The sequence below is a fragment of the Neoarius graeffei genome, chromosome 2 (assembly GCF_027579695.1).
Source record: "Neoarius graeffei isolate fNeoGra1 chromosome 2, fNeoGra1.pri, whole genome shotgun sequence".
Classification (NCBI taxonomy): domain Eukaryota; kingdom Metazoa; phylum Chordata; class Actinopteri; order Siluriformes; family Ariidae; genus Neoarius; species Neoarius graeffei.
In genome coordinates, this window is record NC_083570.1 from 73,089,585 (window position 1) to 73,107,656 (window position 18,072).

General features: G+C 41.4%; 1 protein-coding gene across 1 annotated transcript; it reads right to left on the reverse strand.

Moving 5' to 3' along the window:
* Window positions 1–3,653: 3,653 nt before the first annotated feature.
* Window positions 3,654–13,650, reverse strand: svip (small VCP interacting protein). Its single transcript, XM_060909562.1, has 4 exons — window positions 13,145–13,650; window positions 9,313–9,363; window positions 8,262–8,375; window positions 3,654–4,746 (listed from the first exon to the last, which is right to left on the reverse strand). Exons 1-4 carry the CDS (start codon window positions 13,205–13,207, stop codon window positions 4,732–4,734), a joined length of 243 nt encoding a protein of 80 aa, XP_060765545.1. The 5' UTR covers window positions 13,208–13,650; the 3' UTR covers window positions 3,654–4,731.
* Window positions 13,651–18,072: the final 4,422 nt, after the last annotated feature.

Consider the following 18,072-nt stretch of genomic DNA (forward strand, 5'->3'; position numbering starts at 1 on the left):
GTACTGTGTGTAGTATAATCTATTCTGGTCCCATTCACATTCCTTCCTATTGAAGCTAGATTGGTTGAAACTCATCCCAAGTTGGAAAGTTGTCCTACAGAGACCTCTTCTGGCTGAAACCTTTTCATGTTTCAAGTAACAAAAAATATGTTACTTGGCACGAGGCATGATCTCAATATTTCAAGCAGTGTTGTAGTCAAGTCACTAAACCTCGAGTCCAAGTCCAGGCTCAAGTCCCCAGTGTTCAAGTCCGAGTCAAGTCCAAGTTATTAAAGAAAATTTCAAGTCAAGTCCACTACTGATCTGAATCGAGTCCGACACAAGCCCCGCTATCAACAGGGCAATGAACATAGCGCGTCACTTCCTTCTCTGGGTGGAGTCTTGCCAAATGACGATTGAAGTTCGAGGTTGTCCCCGTCATCTCCTCTATAGTTCTTCTACGTATGGAACACACAGCAGTGCATTTTTTCCCCACTGCACAAGATGTCTGTATAAGCAAAGCAGACAATCCTCAGGGCGTTCTCTCCAGGCATTTTAGCGCCATTAATGTTAGTTTGTTCCTGAACATGACATATGAACAGGTGAATGTGCATTCTCTTGCACAAAATTAGTATAAAATGTAATGTAGATATAAATATCTTATGCCAAATTATGGCATGTTACAAAAAATAAAGAAAAAATCCGAGTCCTCGTCTTCAATTTACGAGTCCGAATGCAGTTAATGCACGGGTCCGAGTCCAAGTCATCAGTGCTCAAGTCCAAGTCGAGTCATGAGTCCTTAAAATTAGGGCATGAGTCGGACTCGAGTCTGAGTCCTGGACTCGAGTACTATAAGCCTGATTTTTCAATATTAAAATAGTGATCTTGCACTAAATATAGTCCATGATTTAATTAAGTATTGTAGTTTAAGATCTTAATTTTGTGTTTCTGTAAACTGCAGCACTGATGTTATAGATTAGAAGAGGGGAGCTGAGATTAATGTAAAAGCATGCAACAGTAGTTCCTGTTAGAAATGCCCTCAAAAGGAGCAAAGGTATCACTTTCACAGTATTTATTTTAGTCCTACTTTTCTTTCGAGAGACACTCCTCAACTTGATGCTAAAACTGGGGTTGGAGAAGCAGCCTTGGGCCCAAAGGGTCATCAGTTTGATTCCTGGGACCAGCAGGAAAAAATATGAGGGGAGTTGAATGAATGAGCAGCACTTCCCCTCCCTCTGTATCATGGCTGAAGTGCCCTTGAGCAAGGCACCTAACCCCTCACTGCTTCGGATGGGTTACACGCAAAGGGGGAATTTCACTGTGCTTGAGTGTACGTGTGATAAATAAAGGCTTCTTCTACTGTGCATTCAGTGATGCTTTTCTGCTCACAACTGTTGGAAAGAGTGGCTATATTCGAGTCACCATAACTTACCTGTCTGTCTATTTATTCTTTGACTTCTCTCAGTAGCAACATGTTTCCACTCAGAGAACTATTACTCCTGGTTGGTTAGTTAGTTAGTTTATTTTAAACTCTAAAAATCAACTACAACTCCAATTCCGAAAAAGTTGGCATGCTGTGTAAACTGTAAAGAAAAACAGAATGCAATAATTTGCAAATCATGGAAACCCTATATTTCATTGAAAATAGTAAAAAGATAACATAGCAAATGTTGAAGCTGAGAAATTTTATTGTTTTTTGAAAAATATATGCTCATTTTGAATTTGATGTCAGCAACACACTTTAAAAAAGTTGGGACAGGGGCATGTTTACCACTGTGTTTCATCGCCTCTACTTTTAACAACACTCTGTAAAGGTTTGGGAACTGAGGAGACCAATTGCTGTAGTTTTGAAAGAGAAATGTTGTCCCATTCGTGCCTGATATACAATTTCAGTTGCTCAACAGTACGGGTCTCCTTTGTTGTATTTTGCACTTCATAATGTGCCAAATGTTTTAAATGGGAGACAGGTCTGGATCGCAGGCAGGCCATTTTAGCACCCTGACTCTTTTACTATGGAGCCATGTGGTTTTAATATGTGCAGAAAGCAGTTTGGTATTGTCTTGCTGAAAGAAGGAAGGCCTTCCCTGAAAAACATTTTGTCTGGATGGCAGCATATTATTCTGAAACGTGTCTATATCATTCAGCATTAATGATGCCTTCCCAGATGTACAAGCTACCCATGGCATGTGCACTAATGCACCCTCATACCATCACAGATGCTGGCTTTTGAACTGTGCACTGATAACAAGCTGGATGGTCCCTCTCCTCTTTAGCCTGGAGGACGTGGTGTCCATGATTTCTAAATAGAATTTCTACTTTTTCCATTACAAAAGTGGCCTGTATGTATAATAATCACCGATATTTCACTCCAATGATGTTAGTCCCAGTGTTTTCCCCCTGACTAGAAGTACGTTGTCAAAATGGCAAACCAGTTCAAAATTAAAATTCTTTTATTTTTTGTGGATGTGTCTATATAATATAAAGACCATTACATGGTTGCATGAAGATATGTTTGCTTCGCTCACGTGAATATATTCACCACTTGAAGATAAACTTCACATCTTTACGCAACCATGTATCCTCTCTATGTAATAAGTGCTGCTGAAATCTACTGAGGTGTCAACAGCATTTGGTTAACTTAGCTAGGCAACCAAGAGAAGAAGAAGAAACCTTTGTCACATGCACACTTCAAGCACAGTGAAATTCATCCTCTGCATTTAACCCATCTGAAGCAGTGAACACATGCACACACTCAGAGCAGTGGGCAGCCACACTAGAGCGCCCGGGGAGCAGTCAGGGGTCAGGTACTTTGCTCAAGGGCACTTCAGCCCAAGGCTGCCCCACATCAACCTAACTGCATGTCTTTGGACTGTGGGGGAAACCGGAGCACCCGGAGGAAACCCACGCAGACACGGGGAGAACATGCAAACTCCACACAGAAAGGCCCTCGCCGGCCGCTGGGTTCGAACCCAAAACCTTCTTGCTGTGAGGCGACCGTGCTAATCACTATACCACCGTGCCGCCCACTTTCTTAAAACTAACTAAAGTTACTTTTCTTTAAATACTGATGATCGAGGTGCTGTTCACTTCAGCATCAGTTCACTTTTTTTTTTTTAAACAAACATTCCTCAGAGGGCGGCATGGTGGTGTAGTGGTTAGCGCTGTTGCCTCAAATCAAGAAGGTCCGGGTTCGAGCCCTGTGGCCAGCGAGGGCCTTTCTGCGCGGAGTTTGCATGTTCTCCCCGTGTCCGCGTGGGTTTCCTCCGGGTGCTCTGGTTTCCCCCACAGTCCAAAAGACATACATACACACACACATATATATACATAATATATATACACATAATATAAATATATATACATAATATAAATATATATACATAATATATATATATATACACATACACATAATATATATACATAATATATATATACATAATATATACACATAATATATACACATAATATATATATATATACACACACACACATATATATATATATATATAATTGTGTGTATATATATATATATATATATATATATATATATATATATATATATATATATATATATATATAAAAAACTATTCAAGTAGTTTTTCACCAAGTGACTTACTAATATAATTTTCTGTGTTTCAGGTGTGTGCGTGTGCAGAAATATCACACAGAAAATCAGATGAAATTTAGATTAGGAATTTATTCAAGCCCATTAAACTAAACACAGCGGCCTTATACCCTTCAGATGCTGAGGGTCAGAATTTCAAGGCTTGGGGAAAATTGGCAAGCACATTTAGTACTAGGAGCTTTAGTAGTAAAGATATTTTATAAGCCTTTCTTTAAAAAAAAACAAAACAGACATGCTAATATAAAATCTACAGCTCAGTTCTGTACCTGGATTTCAGTGATACAGTAAAGCCATTACACAAGAGAGGAGCACTATAGCTGAGCAAGCTAAACTATGACACTGCCTCATTGCACACACTCGGGAACGGACACTTATGGCTGTTGGGTCATAATATGCTGCTCTACATCAGAGTAAAAATCAACATAACACAAGAATAACCCATCAGTGACCTTCATTTACCATTAGAACAGAAGAACATTCATTATTATTATTGTTCTGTAGATGGGTAACGGTAAATACCAAATCAGTATTCATTCTTCTACACAATCCTGACAGAACAAATAATTTATATTGCACTACAGTCCTCCAACCAAAACACAGCAGAGTATAAATTAATCATAAAATATAGGAGTGTGGTGAACAGAACGTGCCAAACATCTTACATCAATCCGTGATAACGTGATAGAAATGTGCATTAGTGTTATGTTCATCTCAACCACTTATACTCTTGGAAAAATAAAAAGATCCTTCTTCATTAGTACCCTATTGGATGATGCGTGAACTTGCCATGCTACTCAGTAGTGATACATAAACAAGTGTATAAAAAGACACATTGCTGCTTTGGTTATGTCAGAGTTCCGGTGGTTGGCACACCACGTCTCGGCATGATAAAGGACGCGTGACCTCCAAAGAGCTCCATCCTATCAGGTTTCCTTTGCAGGAAGCTTGGCAAAATGTCTATATGCTACAAACACCAATCCAAAAAGCATAGATTAAAAGAAGAGAGCGGAGAAAGTGGGGGGAAAAAAAAAAAAAAAAAACCACACACAACACCCTTCTCATTTGAATGATTAACACTGCTCATGTGGGTTGAGCCGATTTGACACCAGATGCCTTCTCTTCATCTTTTTCTAGCCCACCTGCCACTGAGAGAGACAATAAACAGAGAGAATAAGCAAATAAGTCTAAATTACACAACTGGTTACAGCTTAAAGTGCTGATGACACGTTTTTGACATCTTTGGCGATGTTTTATAACATAAAAAGTAATTCCCGATGATCCATATATTAATTCACGAAGGCGCCTATTTTACAAGTTATGATAAAAAAAACGCAGCTATCTGGGCAAATTTGACGGGGCTGCAGCACCCAGGAGACGAAGGAGGAGCTACATGACGTCAGCGAAAGAACCTTCCTCCTAACTTACCAGTTTGTTGTTGATGCGACAGGTGTTCAGTTTGTCATTATTAGTATATATCAGGGATGTGATTTGGGGCTGGTGAAATTATCTGAAAATTTTAGCCGGGGGTCTGGGGGCTGCAGGCCCCCAGCTGGTCCAGGGCAGCGCCCTGGTGGGGGGACAAAGTAGTCAATGAACCAAAGTAGTCAAATTTTGAAATGCAAGGTAGAACTGATAATGTTTTATCATACGAGATGATAAAAAGGTTTTAGAAATCTCAAAATGTAAACAAAACACGTCCGGACAAAAAAAAAAAAAAAAAAAAAAGTCTTCTGTGAAATTGACTCATATACAGAACTGTACAGTGTTCACTCACTTGAGGATTTTCATATGCAAGAATAAAAATCACTTTCACTAAACAACATTCACAAAAAATGTGTTTGCTGAATCCATTCAAAAGTCTGTGAAGAAGCCAATATCTCTAATATTTCTACTCATATTTCTGAAAGGCGGGGTACACCCTGGACAAGTCGCCAGGTCATCACAGGGCTGACACATAGACACAGACAACCATTCACACTCACATTCACACCTACGGTCAATTTAGAGTCACCAGTTAACCTAACCTGCATGTCTTTGGACTGTGGGGGAAACCGGAGCACCCGGAGGAAACCCACGCGGACACGGGGAGAACATGCAAACTCCACACAGAAAAGCCCTCGCCGGCCACTGGGCTCGAACCCGGACCTTCTTGCTGTGAGGTGACAGTGCTGACTGCTACACCACCGTGCCGCCCTTAATTTTTTTTTATTGCTGTAAATTTTGTTAATTATGCCTTAGATATCACGGTAATGTGTAAATAATGTAATGTATCTACATTGGTTGTAAATTTAATTAAGTTCATTTCATTCATTCATTATTATCATACTTTTTTTAAAAATAATTTTAAAAATAATAAATAAATAAATTTAACAACCTGGCTGATAACACACACACTGAAGGCTCAATCCCAAATCACTTCCTCCTTCTTATACAAGTGCCCTACACAGGGGGCCCCTGTCGTCTCTCTAGTGCACTCTATATGCCTTATGGAGCGGTTTGGTCTTCAGTGCAACAGATTTCCTCTTCATCAGCGCGGTGGAGCAACAGGACAGGGGGCGTTTCCAGCTGCGCAGCGCTCACTTTCACTTAGCCTGTTAGCCAGAGCAGGCAGCTGCAACACATATTTTGACTTTCTATGTAGCCAGAAGAAGCTATACATGCTCCAAAATAGGATTAAATTATAAATAAATGGCCTTGACAGACTTGTGTTTAAGCGGTGCGTTAAAGCTCTTGCTAGCTACATGGCTAAGTAGCAACAAGCCTGAGTGTAAAGTAACAGAACTTCACTGCTACTAGCAAGCCGTGCTAACTCAGGAGCTAACTCTGGTGTCGGGTCTGTTCCCTGAGCAAATGTTCCAGTCATTTTACACCCAAAGTGGAAATATTTCCGCGGACTAAATGACGAACAGCATCTTTCCTTTCCTCTCCGCCCAGCGCGCCGGTACGTGAACTCATTCCGGGTGACCGGCAGCCAACCTCTCGCCTCCCTAAACACACACACAAAGCCCACTAGCTCGACCCAGACAACCGTGTCCTGTCAAACACACTCGGCTCTGCCACGTCGGACAAAACGCACACATAAAAAGCTGAGTTTGTTCGTGACCAAACGACACACACTCACAGATAACACGCTGATGCGTAGAGGGGCCTCCAGCAAGCACGCCATCTCTCTCTGCCCCTGAGCGAGAGACGACCCGCCCCGACCTGAACAAATGTCTCACGGTATTATGTCCAACGTCTGTAGCAACCTCTTTCTCCAACCATTCCCAGCGGAACTTGTTTTTCACTATTCTGTCGATTTCTTTAACTCGATTTGCATCTTTACGCTCGATCACGGAGGCTGCCATCTTTCAACTCTGTTTGAAGCGAGCTTACGTACAGCTATCTAACAAGCGCGTTCATTGGTTGTTACAGAGCGATGGGCCAATCACATACCTCGTTTCATCTCAATGACGGAATTACTGAAAGTCGGAACGAACAGGATATGAATGCGGATATTTGAGCGAAAAATTGGAAAAAAAATTTCAAATTTTGAGGTGAAAAAAGCGGAATTCCGCGAATTCGCGGAAAAAAATCACATCCCTGATTTTTTTTAATATTTATTTATTTATTTATTAGTTATTATCCCTTCGCGTTGTGTTGCTGGCTTTTGCTCCAAAACCCACAAGGATGGGGTAAGTTTATTCAAGTTTCCCAGAGATCCCGAGCTGCATGTGAAGTGGGTGAAGCAAGTCAGGCGCACTCGTGACAAGTGGGAGCCCTCACCAACATCCGTCCTGTGCTCTGAACACTTCGATTTGGATTGTTTTAACACCCTTCCCAGCTTAAAAGAATCTCTTGGGTGTTCAGTTCAGCACAAACGTGTGTTACTACCATCAGCAGTGCCTACACAGTGTTGCCAGATTGGGAGGTTTCCCGCCCAGTTGAGCGGTTTCAAGTGCATTTTGGTGGGTATCTGTTGCCAGATACTGCTGAAGTTTTCCAGCCCAAAATATGTTCAAAACCCACCAAAATGCACTTGAAACCACCCAACTGGGCGGGATTCCTCCCAATCTGGCAACACTGCCAGTATTCCGGAGGGGGTCTACTAGTAGCTATGCCAGATCCAAAGACAGTCCTCCTGTCAGAACATGTGTTGTGAAACGACATAAGATAAAGGTACGTAGAGCTATAGATTCTACATGATAATCATAAATGTAATCAAAGTCGGAGTGATATCAGTCATGTATTTGCTTGTGAAAGCTTGCGGCTTTCATGTAACTGCCGCCTAGCAACGAGAGGCAAAGGGTAAAGAGGGTAGGCTATCATAGATTCTATTCGGAAGAGATCAACACAATTCTAGACTCCCAGAAGAGGAAGAGCTACGGTAGCACTAGAGAGTTCACCGGCGTTTTCATGCGCCATTTCCATTGAGTAGAACCAGAGTAGAACAGCCAGTGAACCTCAGAGTGTTCTTCCGCTGACGTCACAACATGGCCACGAGCCACGGACCCAGTTTTCTTGCGCTGTGCAATTAAAAGTTGGATATTTGCGTAACAGCTTCTTTTCACGTAATTATAACAGAAATCTAACATGTTTGCCATGTTGTATAGTTTAAGAAATTGCATAGAGTCATGTTCGTGTCATCAGCCCTTTAAATGTGCCTTCATATGAGATTTACCCTAAGTCCACCGCCTCCCGATGGCGATGTGTTCATTGCCTGCTTTTCCATCTCTTCTTGTTTTTTCTTTTTCCTTTCCACTGCTTCCGGGTTCTTGATGCCTCTGTGTGTGATCTAAAAATCAGAAAAGTAAAAGCTCAAACCTTTACACAATCTTACTTAATGAGAAAACTCAGGCTATAGTGGCTTTTTTTCTTTAAAAAACAACAAAAAACCCACTTGTGCACTATGTATTGTATACACAACTACATTTTATAAATAAAAAGGATAAAGCATCATGTTATACAAGCTGGTGCTTGAGCGCAGTGTGCTCGTCAGAAGCATGCTGAAAACGTGGGATGATCTGAGGAATGAAAGTGAGCGTTTGTTTTGTGCAAGAAACACTTGAGAAACCTGTGTGGTTAAAAGCAGTTGCTCTGTTATCAGTCTCGTTCGCTTCAAATCAGCTACTACAGAAAATTGCAGCAATGTGACACTGCCTGAATACACGGAGATCAAAGTGTGGAGATGAAAAGCATCTACTTACCGTGCCGCTTTAGCAGCTCGACGAGTGGTGAGCGCTGATGAAAATCTCTAAAGGGCCCACAATGTACATGAGGGGCAAACCAAAACCAATTTCAAGCCTTCTAATAAAATGTGATGGATGGAACAACCTAATATGACGCGGTTTTTTTTTTTAAATCTTATCTTTGAAGGCATCAAATGGGAAAGACAGACATGATCGAGGTTTGAGCCTCCATCCTTCTTATAAGACATTCACTACATATGATCATACGGCCAGTAACGTGCTCAGATGAAACCAGATGTCAGAAGGACTGGATGTTTTCTATGAGCAAGTATGAGCTTTTTGAGAATCAACAGAAACAGCCCAGAAGCTCAAAATCAAAAAAGAAATGCATTGAAAATGTAAAAGGCGTCTGAGAGAATCAGCAGGCGTTACACCAGCCTTGTAAAGATCAGTAAACAATCTGTTGTTTACAACTAGTCACAGAGCTGAAAGTAAATCTGCTTTGCTACTTAGTTATAAATGAATTAGGAATACAGCCATCACCTCTTTCTGTCGCTTCTCTGCAGCTTCTGCCAGCTGTCGCCTTTTTGTTTCCTGCAAATAAAAAGAAATGCACGTGAAGATGCTAAATATATATTATTACAAACTTCAGTGCTATTGCATGGAGTGGCAAAGGTAACTGTGTAGTGGTCAAGTACAATGCTGTGCAAAAGTCTTAGGCACTATATTATATACATACATAGTTATAGATTTCTATTTTATGACATCTACATTATTGAGTCAGTGCAAACTAGATAGAACTCGACGCCAACAGCGTCGATGGGGATGCCTCCACCCGGTAGACTACACGCCTTATGAAGTTGTGATTTGGGGATGGACATTTGACCTCACAGTAATCTTGACCTGGTGAAATTACTTGTATCAGCCTTGGAGACACTGTGTTCAAGGTTTTCGGGACAGACATTTGACCTCACAGTGACCTTGACCTTAGACCTTTTGATCTCAAAATCGAATCAGTTCATGTTTGTCCCAAAGCGCACAAATGGTGAAAGTTTGGTGAAATTCCTCTCATTAACCCTGCCGACAGTAGTCGGAGGGGTTATTATTTTCACCTGCGTCAGTCTGTGTGTGTGTATCTGTCTGTCTGTGTGTCTGCAAGATCTCAAGAACCAATGGATCGATTTGGACCAAATTTTGTACATGTGTTGCAAATCACCCAGGAAGGAAACCATTAAATTTTGGAGGTCAAAGGTCAAGGTCATGGCAGAACTTCGAAATTTTCGCCCAATGTATTTTAATAGGGAAAAGGCGGGGTTTGCACTCGTTAGAGTGTCCCTGTCTAGTTAGCCTTTGAGATATCGCGTTCACAAGGTTTCAGGACGCATGCACAGACAACCCGAAAACATAATGCCTCCTGCACCTTACGGTGGCGGAAGCATAAAAACATTTTAGAGTCCCAAACATTTGTCTTCCAGAACAAAATTAAATGTTACAGAAAAAAAAAAAAAAATTTTTGTATCTGAGCACCATATTACATATGAGACCACTTTTCAGATTAAAAAACAAAGTATAATGAAGGCTGCTGGGTTTTGCTGCAAAATTAAGAAGCGAGTGTGACAGTCAAAGTGTCCAGAAGAACTGTGGCTGGTTCTGTAAGATGCTCAGTAAAACCTACAGCTCATTTCCTTATCAAACTGCACTCATCGTACCTGAGACTACTATTTTTTTTTTTTTTTTTTAAACAAACAAAGGGTCATCTCACACCAAATATTGACTTTGTTTCATTTATTACGGCTTACTACTGTTTAATGTTGAAACATTTCATTTCATTATTTTAAGCCATTTTTGGTCTACAGCATTTCTTTACATGTGCCTAAGACTTTGGTACAGTACTGTATATTTGATCAAACTTTCACTCTCACACACACAGTAGTTTGGTCCAGATGCCATCCTACCTACACCTTCTCAATTCTTTGTAATTCAGGTTATGATACAGTACTGCAACAAATCAACATGACTGACTTGAATGCATTCATGGACCAATCCTATGACACATGTAATGTATTTAAGCCAACACCCTCTAAGCGAATTGATGCCAAAGAAAAAGAGAATAAATTACAATTGCAGAAAGAACTTCAGCTGCCGCCCAAAAGTTAACACTGATCGTTTTAAGAAGTCTTGTATAAATCGTGTAATTTTTAGATATGATCTTGCACTATAAGATTAATTTTCTTTCAATTTTATTATCTGATATATAGATAGATCGATTAGCCATCCGGCAAGCCAGTGACTTGAAGCGATATTCCATGCCAGGCCTGCCGGTCGAGCATGGCCATCCCAAGCAGATCTGATGGTAGACCAGTGTCACGTTCGAGGACTATCTTTAGGGTTGTACAAGGCCAGCCAACTTTACGCCTCACCTCAGGTTCCCATAGGAGGACCTGAGCTGCGGGTTGATCATGGCAGAGTACGTAGCCACACAATGCCAGACGGCGCTTGGCAATTAATGATAGGAGCGGTAAGGAGCCATACAACCGATCGTTTGTCCAATGTTCGTTCCAACTGATGTCAAAAACTTTGCAAAGCATACATGTGTAGGTGCCATCCAGAGACTTCTCTTGTGCTTTCGTACGAGACCATGACTCAGATCCATAGAGAAGGATAGATTCGACCGAGGACTTAAAGACCCTGGTTTTTGTTTCTCTAGAGAGAGGGGAAGCCCAAACCTTGGCTAAAGCATTAAAGGGCACCCCCAATGGGGTTAGATGAGCGAGCTTGAGAGTCTTTAACACTGTTGCGCCAGCGCTGACGACAAAGAATAAAGTTAATTTGAGACAGATATCCTCTGAGGATTTGATATATAGTACATTGTATTCATTTTTTATTGTAGTTATATTATATTTTGTAACATATGTACATTTTATCTTGTGATGAAATCTCTGGGGGGGGGGGGGGGGGGGGGAGAAGAGGGGTAACAGGAGGACAGAGGACAGGAAGGAACAGTAGCCTAGCCTAACAATAAGCAATACCGGACAATGTGCAATATAATGTGTAATATAAAGTGCAATATCTCTCCTGCTGCCCCCCTTTCCCTCTTCGCCCCCCCCTTTTTCCCCCCCTTCCCCATATCTTATTCTTTTTATTTGGGTATATGTAAATACTTCATTTAATTAAGTTATCTAGAAGTTTATCTATTTTCTTTTCTCTGTTTTACCTGTAATGATGCTGCTGGAATCTTAATTTCCCTGAGGGAACCCTCCCAAAGGGATCAATAAAGTTCTATCTAATCTAATCTAAATAATAAAGATAAAGACATGTGGTCCAACCTTTCTACCTGTAATTAAAGTATTTCCCATTGAAATAAAAGGAAAATGTATAACTGGTTTCATCACTTTTTTCATACATTTGTTTAATATTTGTATACGTGGACGGCACGGTGGTGTAGTGGTTAGCGCTGTCACCTCACAGCAAGAAGATTCGAGCCCCGTGGCCGGCGAGGGCCTTTCTGTGTGGAGTTTGCATGTTCTCCCCGTGTCCGCGTGGGTTTCCTCCGGGTGCTCCGGTTTCCCCCACAGTCCAAAGACATGCAGGTTAGGTTAACTGGTGACTCTAAATTGGCCGTAGGTGTGAATGTGAATGGTTGTCTGTGTCTATGTGTCAGCCCTGTGATGACCTGGCGACTTGTCCAGGGTGTACCCCGCCTTTCGCCCGTAGTCAGCTGGGATAGGCTCCAGCTTGCCTGCGACCCTGTAGAACAGGATAAAGCGGCTAGAGATAATGAGATGAGAATATGTAAATACTTAATTTATCTAGAAGTTCTCTCTATTTTCTATTCTCGGTTTATCCTGTAATGATGCTGCCAGAATTTTTTATTTCCCTGAGGGAACCCACCCAAAGGGATCAATAAAGTTCTATCTGATATAATCTCCATCCTCCTGTCGTCATGTTTACTGCGAATCAAATGCTCTTGTAGAGCAACACCCGCCCCCGGGGCGGGACATCCATGTTCTAGAGAGCATTTCATTGGACGAACACAAGACTAGTCCAGAACAGGTCATCAAAAAAAAAAAAGTTCATCATTTTCCAGAAGTAACGAAGTATGAAATGAAATTCTCCAAAATTATTTTTAGATATAGATACACAGCACGACCATATCGGTGTCCATAACACTAGTGGACCTGAGAAACACCAGTTTTGATTTCAGGGGCACTTTAAAACACACCGGGGTCAGGGGATGGCCAGAATAAACAGTAAAACAAGGCATGCTGGCAGAAAATAAACAGAGTAAGATCTTTAACTGCTCTGAAAAGGCTGTAAAAGGCGTTTTGTAACATAAACAGCAGACAAACGTGTATATGAACAGTAATGTACTTACAGGATCTGGGGTCACTACGACGTCGCCAGCAGCTCCACCCAGGCAGGGCAGACACATCCCCATACTGCACACAGCGGCACACAGCACAACAACAACAACAAAAAGTTTAACTGTCGCAAAAATAAGTGGCAACACTTAGCTGAGCACCGTCTGTCAGTACAAACTACTGACATACGCGACTACCACTGGAAATACATTCAAAGGAGCGGAAAAAACCCGTACAAAACTATAAACTCGCTAATGCTAGCTTGCTAACTCTCTGTGGAGACTGAGCTCGCTAATGTAAACACAAGCTACAGCTAGCGAGGCATGGTGCACACTAAAAGAGCACTAAGGAAGTAAAACTCCAGTAAATTCCAACCAAACCTCTTCTTTATACGATCTGACATCTGGAAAATACTACCCGACCTTGTTTAGTACATAATTTTTGTAAAATTAAATCAGATGATAATAATCAGCTCTCAGGTCCCGTTATAAGAGCAGAGCGGCGCTGTTCTGTTACTCAGCAGCGCCACACAGCGGCACGGAAGAGCACAACAAGTTTATAATATAAACACCCAAACCGCGCCCTGTGCAGGGTGTAATTTTAAGAGTTTTTAGTTTTTCGTATTCGTGTCAAGCAAAGTAAGGGATATCCAAGGCATTCCTGAATGCACTACGTATTGTTAGTGTTCAAATGAAAACTTTTTGTAAGCTTTGATGAAAATAGTTTCATATTTCATTCCGATCAGAGGAGCTTGCAGTGAGGTTTGGCTAGGGTTGCCACCATTCAGAAATGAAAATAAGGGACGCACACAGGCCCCTTTCAAGCTATTTGGGGGCCCTAGGCAAAGGGGGATCTGGGGCCCATATTTATCCCCCCTGACGAAAGGCCTTATGGCCGCCTACCCATCTCATCTCATCTCATTATCTCTAGCCGCTTTATCCTGTTCTACAGGGTCGCAGGCAAGCTGGAGCCTATCCCAGCTGACTACGGGCGAAAGGCGGGGTACACCCTGGACAAGTCGCCAGGTCATCACAGGGCTGACACATAGACACAGACAACCATTCACACTCACATTCACACCTACGGTCAATTTAGAGTCACCAGTTAACCTAACCTGCATGTCTTTGGACTGTGGGGGAAACCGGAGCACCCAGAGGAAACCCACGCCGCCTACCCACTGAAGACTTAATAAATAAACATCACACATATTGTAATCATTCTTACGATTTTTACTTAATAAATGAACTCTTTACATTATTATAAATAATTATCAAACCCAATTAAACACAAGAATAGACAAAATATATATATATATATATATATATATATATATATATATATATATATACACACACACACACACACACACACACACACACACATGTATAAATCAAATATGAAAATAAGACAAAGTAATATAAAATGTGCAAATAACACAACACTAAATATTTACAGTATATACACAAGTAGAAATAACTTCAAATGGTGATTAAATGATTACAAACATGAATAAGAATCTTAATAAGAACCAGCACACACAGAAAAGTGCAAAAGGTATACAAAAACACATAAAAATTTAAGAATATACAACTAGAATCATGGGCAAAATGTCTAAAACTGCTGCTTGCGGAGTTTTACAGAGACACAAGCGAAGCAAACTTGCCATGTCGTAGCCATTAGCCGTGCTGATCGCAGCAGGGCTTCCTTGCAGAAAGTTCGGGTTTCTTAGCTGAATTCAGGGCCGTTGACAGCTTTGGCTGGGCCCGGGACAAAATAATCTGAGTGGGGCCCCCCACACACACACACACATACATACGCGCGCACGCACATCGCCACACAGCAACCACCCACACCCAACCCCTCTTTTCACAGTCTCCATTCACTCCAACCCTTAAATAACAGGTATTCCAAGCCCATTCTAACAGTCAACCATTTTATTTCAACATTTCAACATATTTACAGTTTGAACATTTCCTTAGTCTGCAACTATTCAGGTGCGAAATGCAATGCGCCGGACTTTTGCTGTGGCAAAGTCGTCAATAAGGTAATTGAAGTCCAGCTTCTTTGCAAGTTTGCGCTCTATAGAGAGCATAGCCAGCCCATTGAGCCTCTCCTGTGACATGTTTGAGCGCAGGTAGTTGATAAACCAAAATGATTGTTTACGGGATGGAACTGGGCCTCAATGAGAACGGAGTTATGGCTTTCCCAAAATCTGAACATAGAAGCATCACCACTAGTGATGTGTACAGTGAGTTTTTCAGTGTATTTTTTTTTCATAAACGTCCTTTCCGTACTCAATTTAGAATGTTACAAAAAAAATTGACACCCTCCCAACCACGTAACATTAGCCTATCTGACCTGGGGGCTGACACGTTTATTACGGATAAACCAAAAGGATTACAACGTTCCCTGGATATAGAACTGGACCGAGAAGATTTCAAAATCTTAACGTGTAAGCAACAACAATAAAACAGAGGTTGTTTTATTCATTTAGGGCTTATTAGGCTACTTTCATTAATTGCGCTTTTCATACAGGCCTATCATTTTTCACTTGAGCAAGGGAATTGTTTGAAGAGTATCCAGTCTAAGCGAAAGTTTAATGTTTTGCAACAGACTAACCTCAAAACACCCCATTTATAGCCCATTCGTTACATTAAACTCTATCTAGCTGGCAATTTCACATGCCGTCGTATCTACACGGGATGATTTCCAACAAAATAAGGTTTAATTAACAAGAGGCAGCGTTCCACGGGCTTTCAGCTAACCGGAGTCCAGCTCAGCGCAGCTCAGCAAGCGTGCCTAAAACATTTGGATATGATTGCGGGCCAATGTGCTATTCTTTGCTTCATTGAGATATATGCAACACAGTGTTATTAAACCGATATGTTTATGAAATAATTCAATGCCCTGTGCATTTCAGTGTTCACTCAGTGTACCCTGCTATCCCCTACTTTATAATTATGAATGGCACGTCGCGCGTGCTGGGGTTACATTACGGGGCTGGAAAAAAGTTATCTGTGTCTTACCTGGCTCAGCTGCCCCACTGCCTTCACCACCTGCTGCATCATCTGAATCTTTTCTAAAATATCTATGCAGTGAGCCCCTGAGGCTCTTGGCTTCTTCATCTCTTTTTCTCTTTTCTTTTCTTTGCTCCTGACTTGTGCATGTTGGCAAACGGGCTCGCACGCTTATTGTCGAAGCGTTATGATGGAATAGTGCCGTGTTATTTGGCGCCTTAATCAAAGACCAAACCATTTCTGCATTAGGGGTGGTAGGTGGGTTCTTGAATCTATTTTCGAAGACAATATTGGCAAAAGAACCAGAAATCATTCACTGAATCCAAATATAGCACATTTTTCTCCCCCAAATCAACACATTTTGAAATGAAACAGAATGATTAATGGCATCTTCATGAGGGACCAGTTCTGGGCCCCCCCTCATGCCTGGGCCCGGGACAAAATACCCGGTTGTCCCCCCCGTTGACGGCCCTGGCTGAATTACTGCATTTGTGACCAATTACTCCATTTGTGACTGAATTACCGCATTTGTGACCAAGGTCACAAATGTAGCCTATTTATGTAAAAAAGAGCTTTCTTGTGAGCCATCCCCTGTCCTGCTCCATTCATGCTCATGACACACTAGCTACTTCTGATGAAAGCCATGCAGCTCGCTGAAACTAACTCTGACTATGACATTTTGATAAACACAATAAGTTGATCTGGGAGAAGTTGACAGTCTTTCACCTATTTGTGTGGCACATATTAGAATTTTTAGCCAGTCCTTGCAAGTTTGTAAGCCTGTTGTGCATGACAACGTTTACATCACTGTTATAAACACTGTCTACAAGATTACATACTGAACGACAGTAAAGGTTGTCTAAGTCTAGATGACATTGATAAACTTTTTTCCAATGGTAGAGAGCTTGAATGACTACAGCAAATGAAGCTCTTCGGAAAACATGTTCACCAGCACCTTTTATGGACAGATCATGTCAACAAGGTAACTGCATCGTGCTATGCTACCCTTTCAGTGCTACACAAGCTGAAGAATATTGCCCCTTTTTCGGTGAGGAAACAACTCGCGGAATGCCTTATCCTCAGCAACGATGTTGTGTACCACCCTATTCCTGCCTATTTGATTAAGAGACTACAGTGAGTGCAGGTAGCAACTGCTGGATTTGTTCTTTGGCGTTATGCCAACATCAGGGACATAATCCAGAAAAAATGGCTTCCTATTGAGGACCGAAGGGGCTATCATTTAATGTGCCTTGCAAATAAAGTGCTGTATTCTTTGGACTGGCCATCCTATCTTCCACTCCAATGCCGCACCATTGATCAAATACTAAGATCATCAGAAGCTCTGTGTTTAACTGTTCCTAAGGCCGAAGGAACTTTCCAGCATTCCTGTGCCAAAGTTTTTAATGCCTTACCAAGCAAAATGAGAAACACTGTAGAGAGGTGACTTTTCCTTAGGAAAACCAAGGCGTACTTTCTTGACGGTTTCTCAAATAGGCAGTAATGGTTTTTTTTAATCTTCTATTACAGTTTTTATTACTTATTACATTTTTATATTGTATTTTATATAATATTCTACACAGTATTTATACAGTATTTTCATATAGATTTGATTGGATTTTCTGGATGAAGAGCCAAAATTGTATTTGGAAAGCTGGAAATAAACCATTATTATTATTATTATTATTATTATTATTATTATTATCCATCCATCCATCATCTGTAGCCGCTTATCCTGTTCTACAGGGTCGCAGGCAAGCTGGAGCCTATCCCAGCTGACTATGGGGGAGAGGCGGGGTACACCCTGGACCAGAGGCGGTTTTACCATAAGGTGAACCTAGGCAGTTGCCTAGAATCTGTACCAAATCAGTCCCCTGTAGGGGCCCCCTCAGTCTGCCCCTCCATGGTGAACACCCCAAAAACAAGTA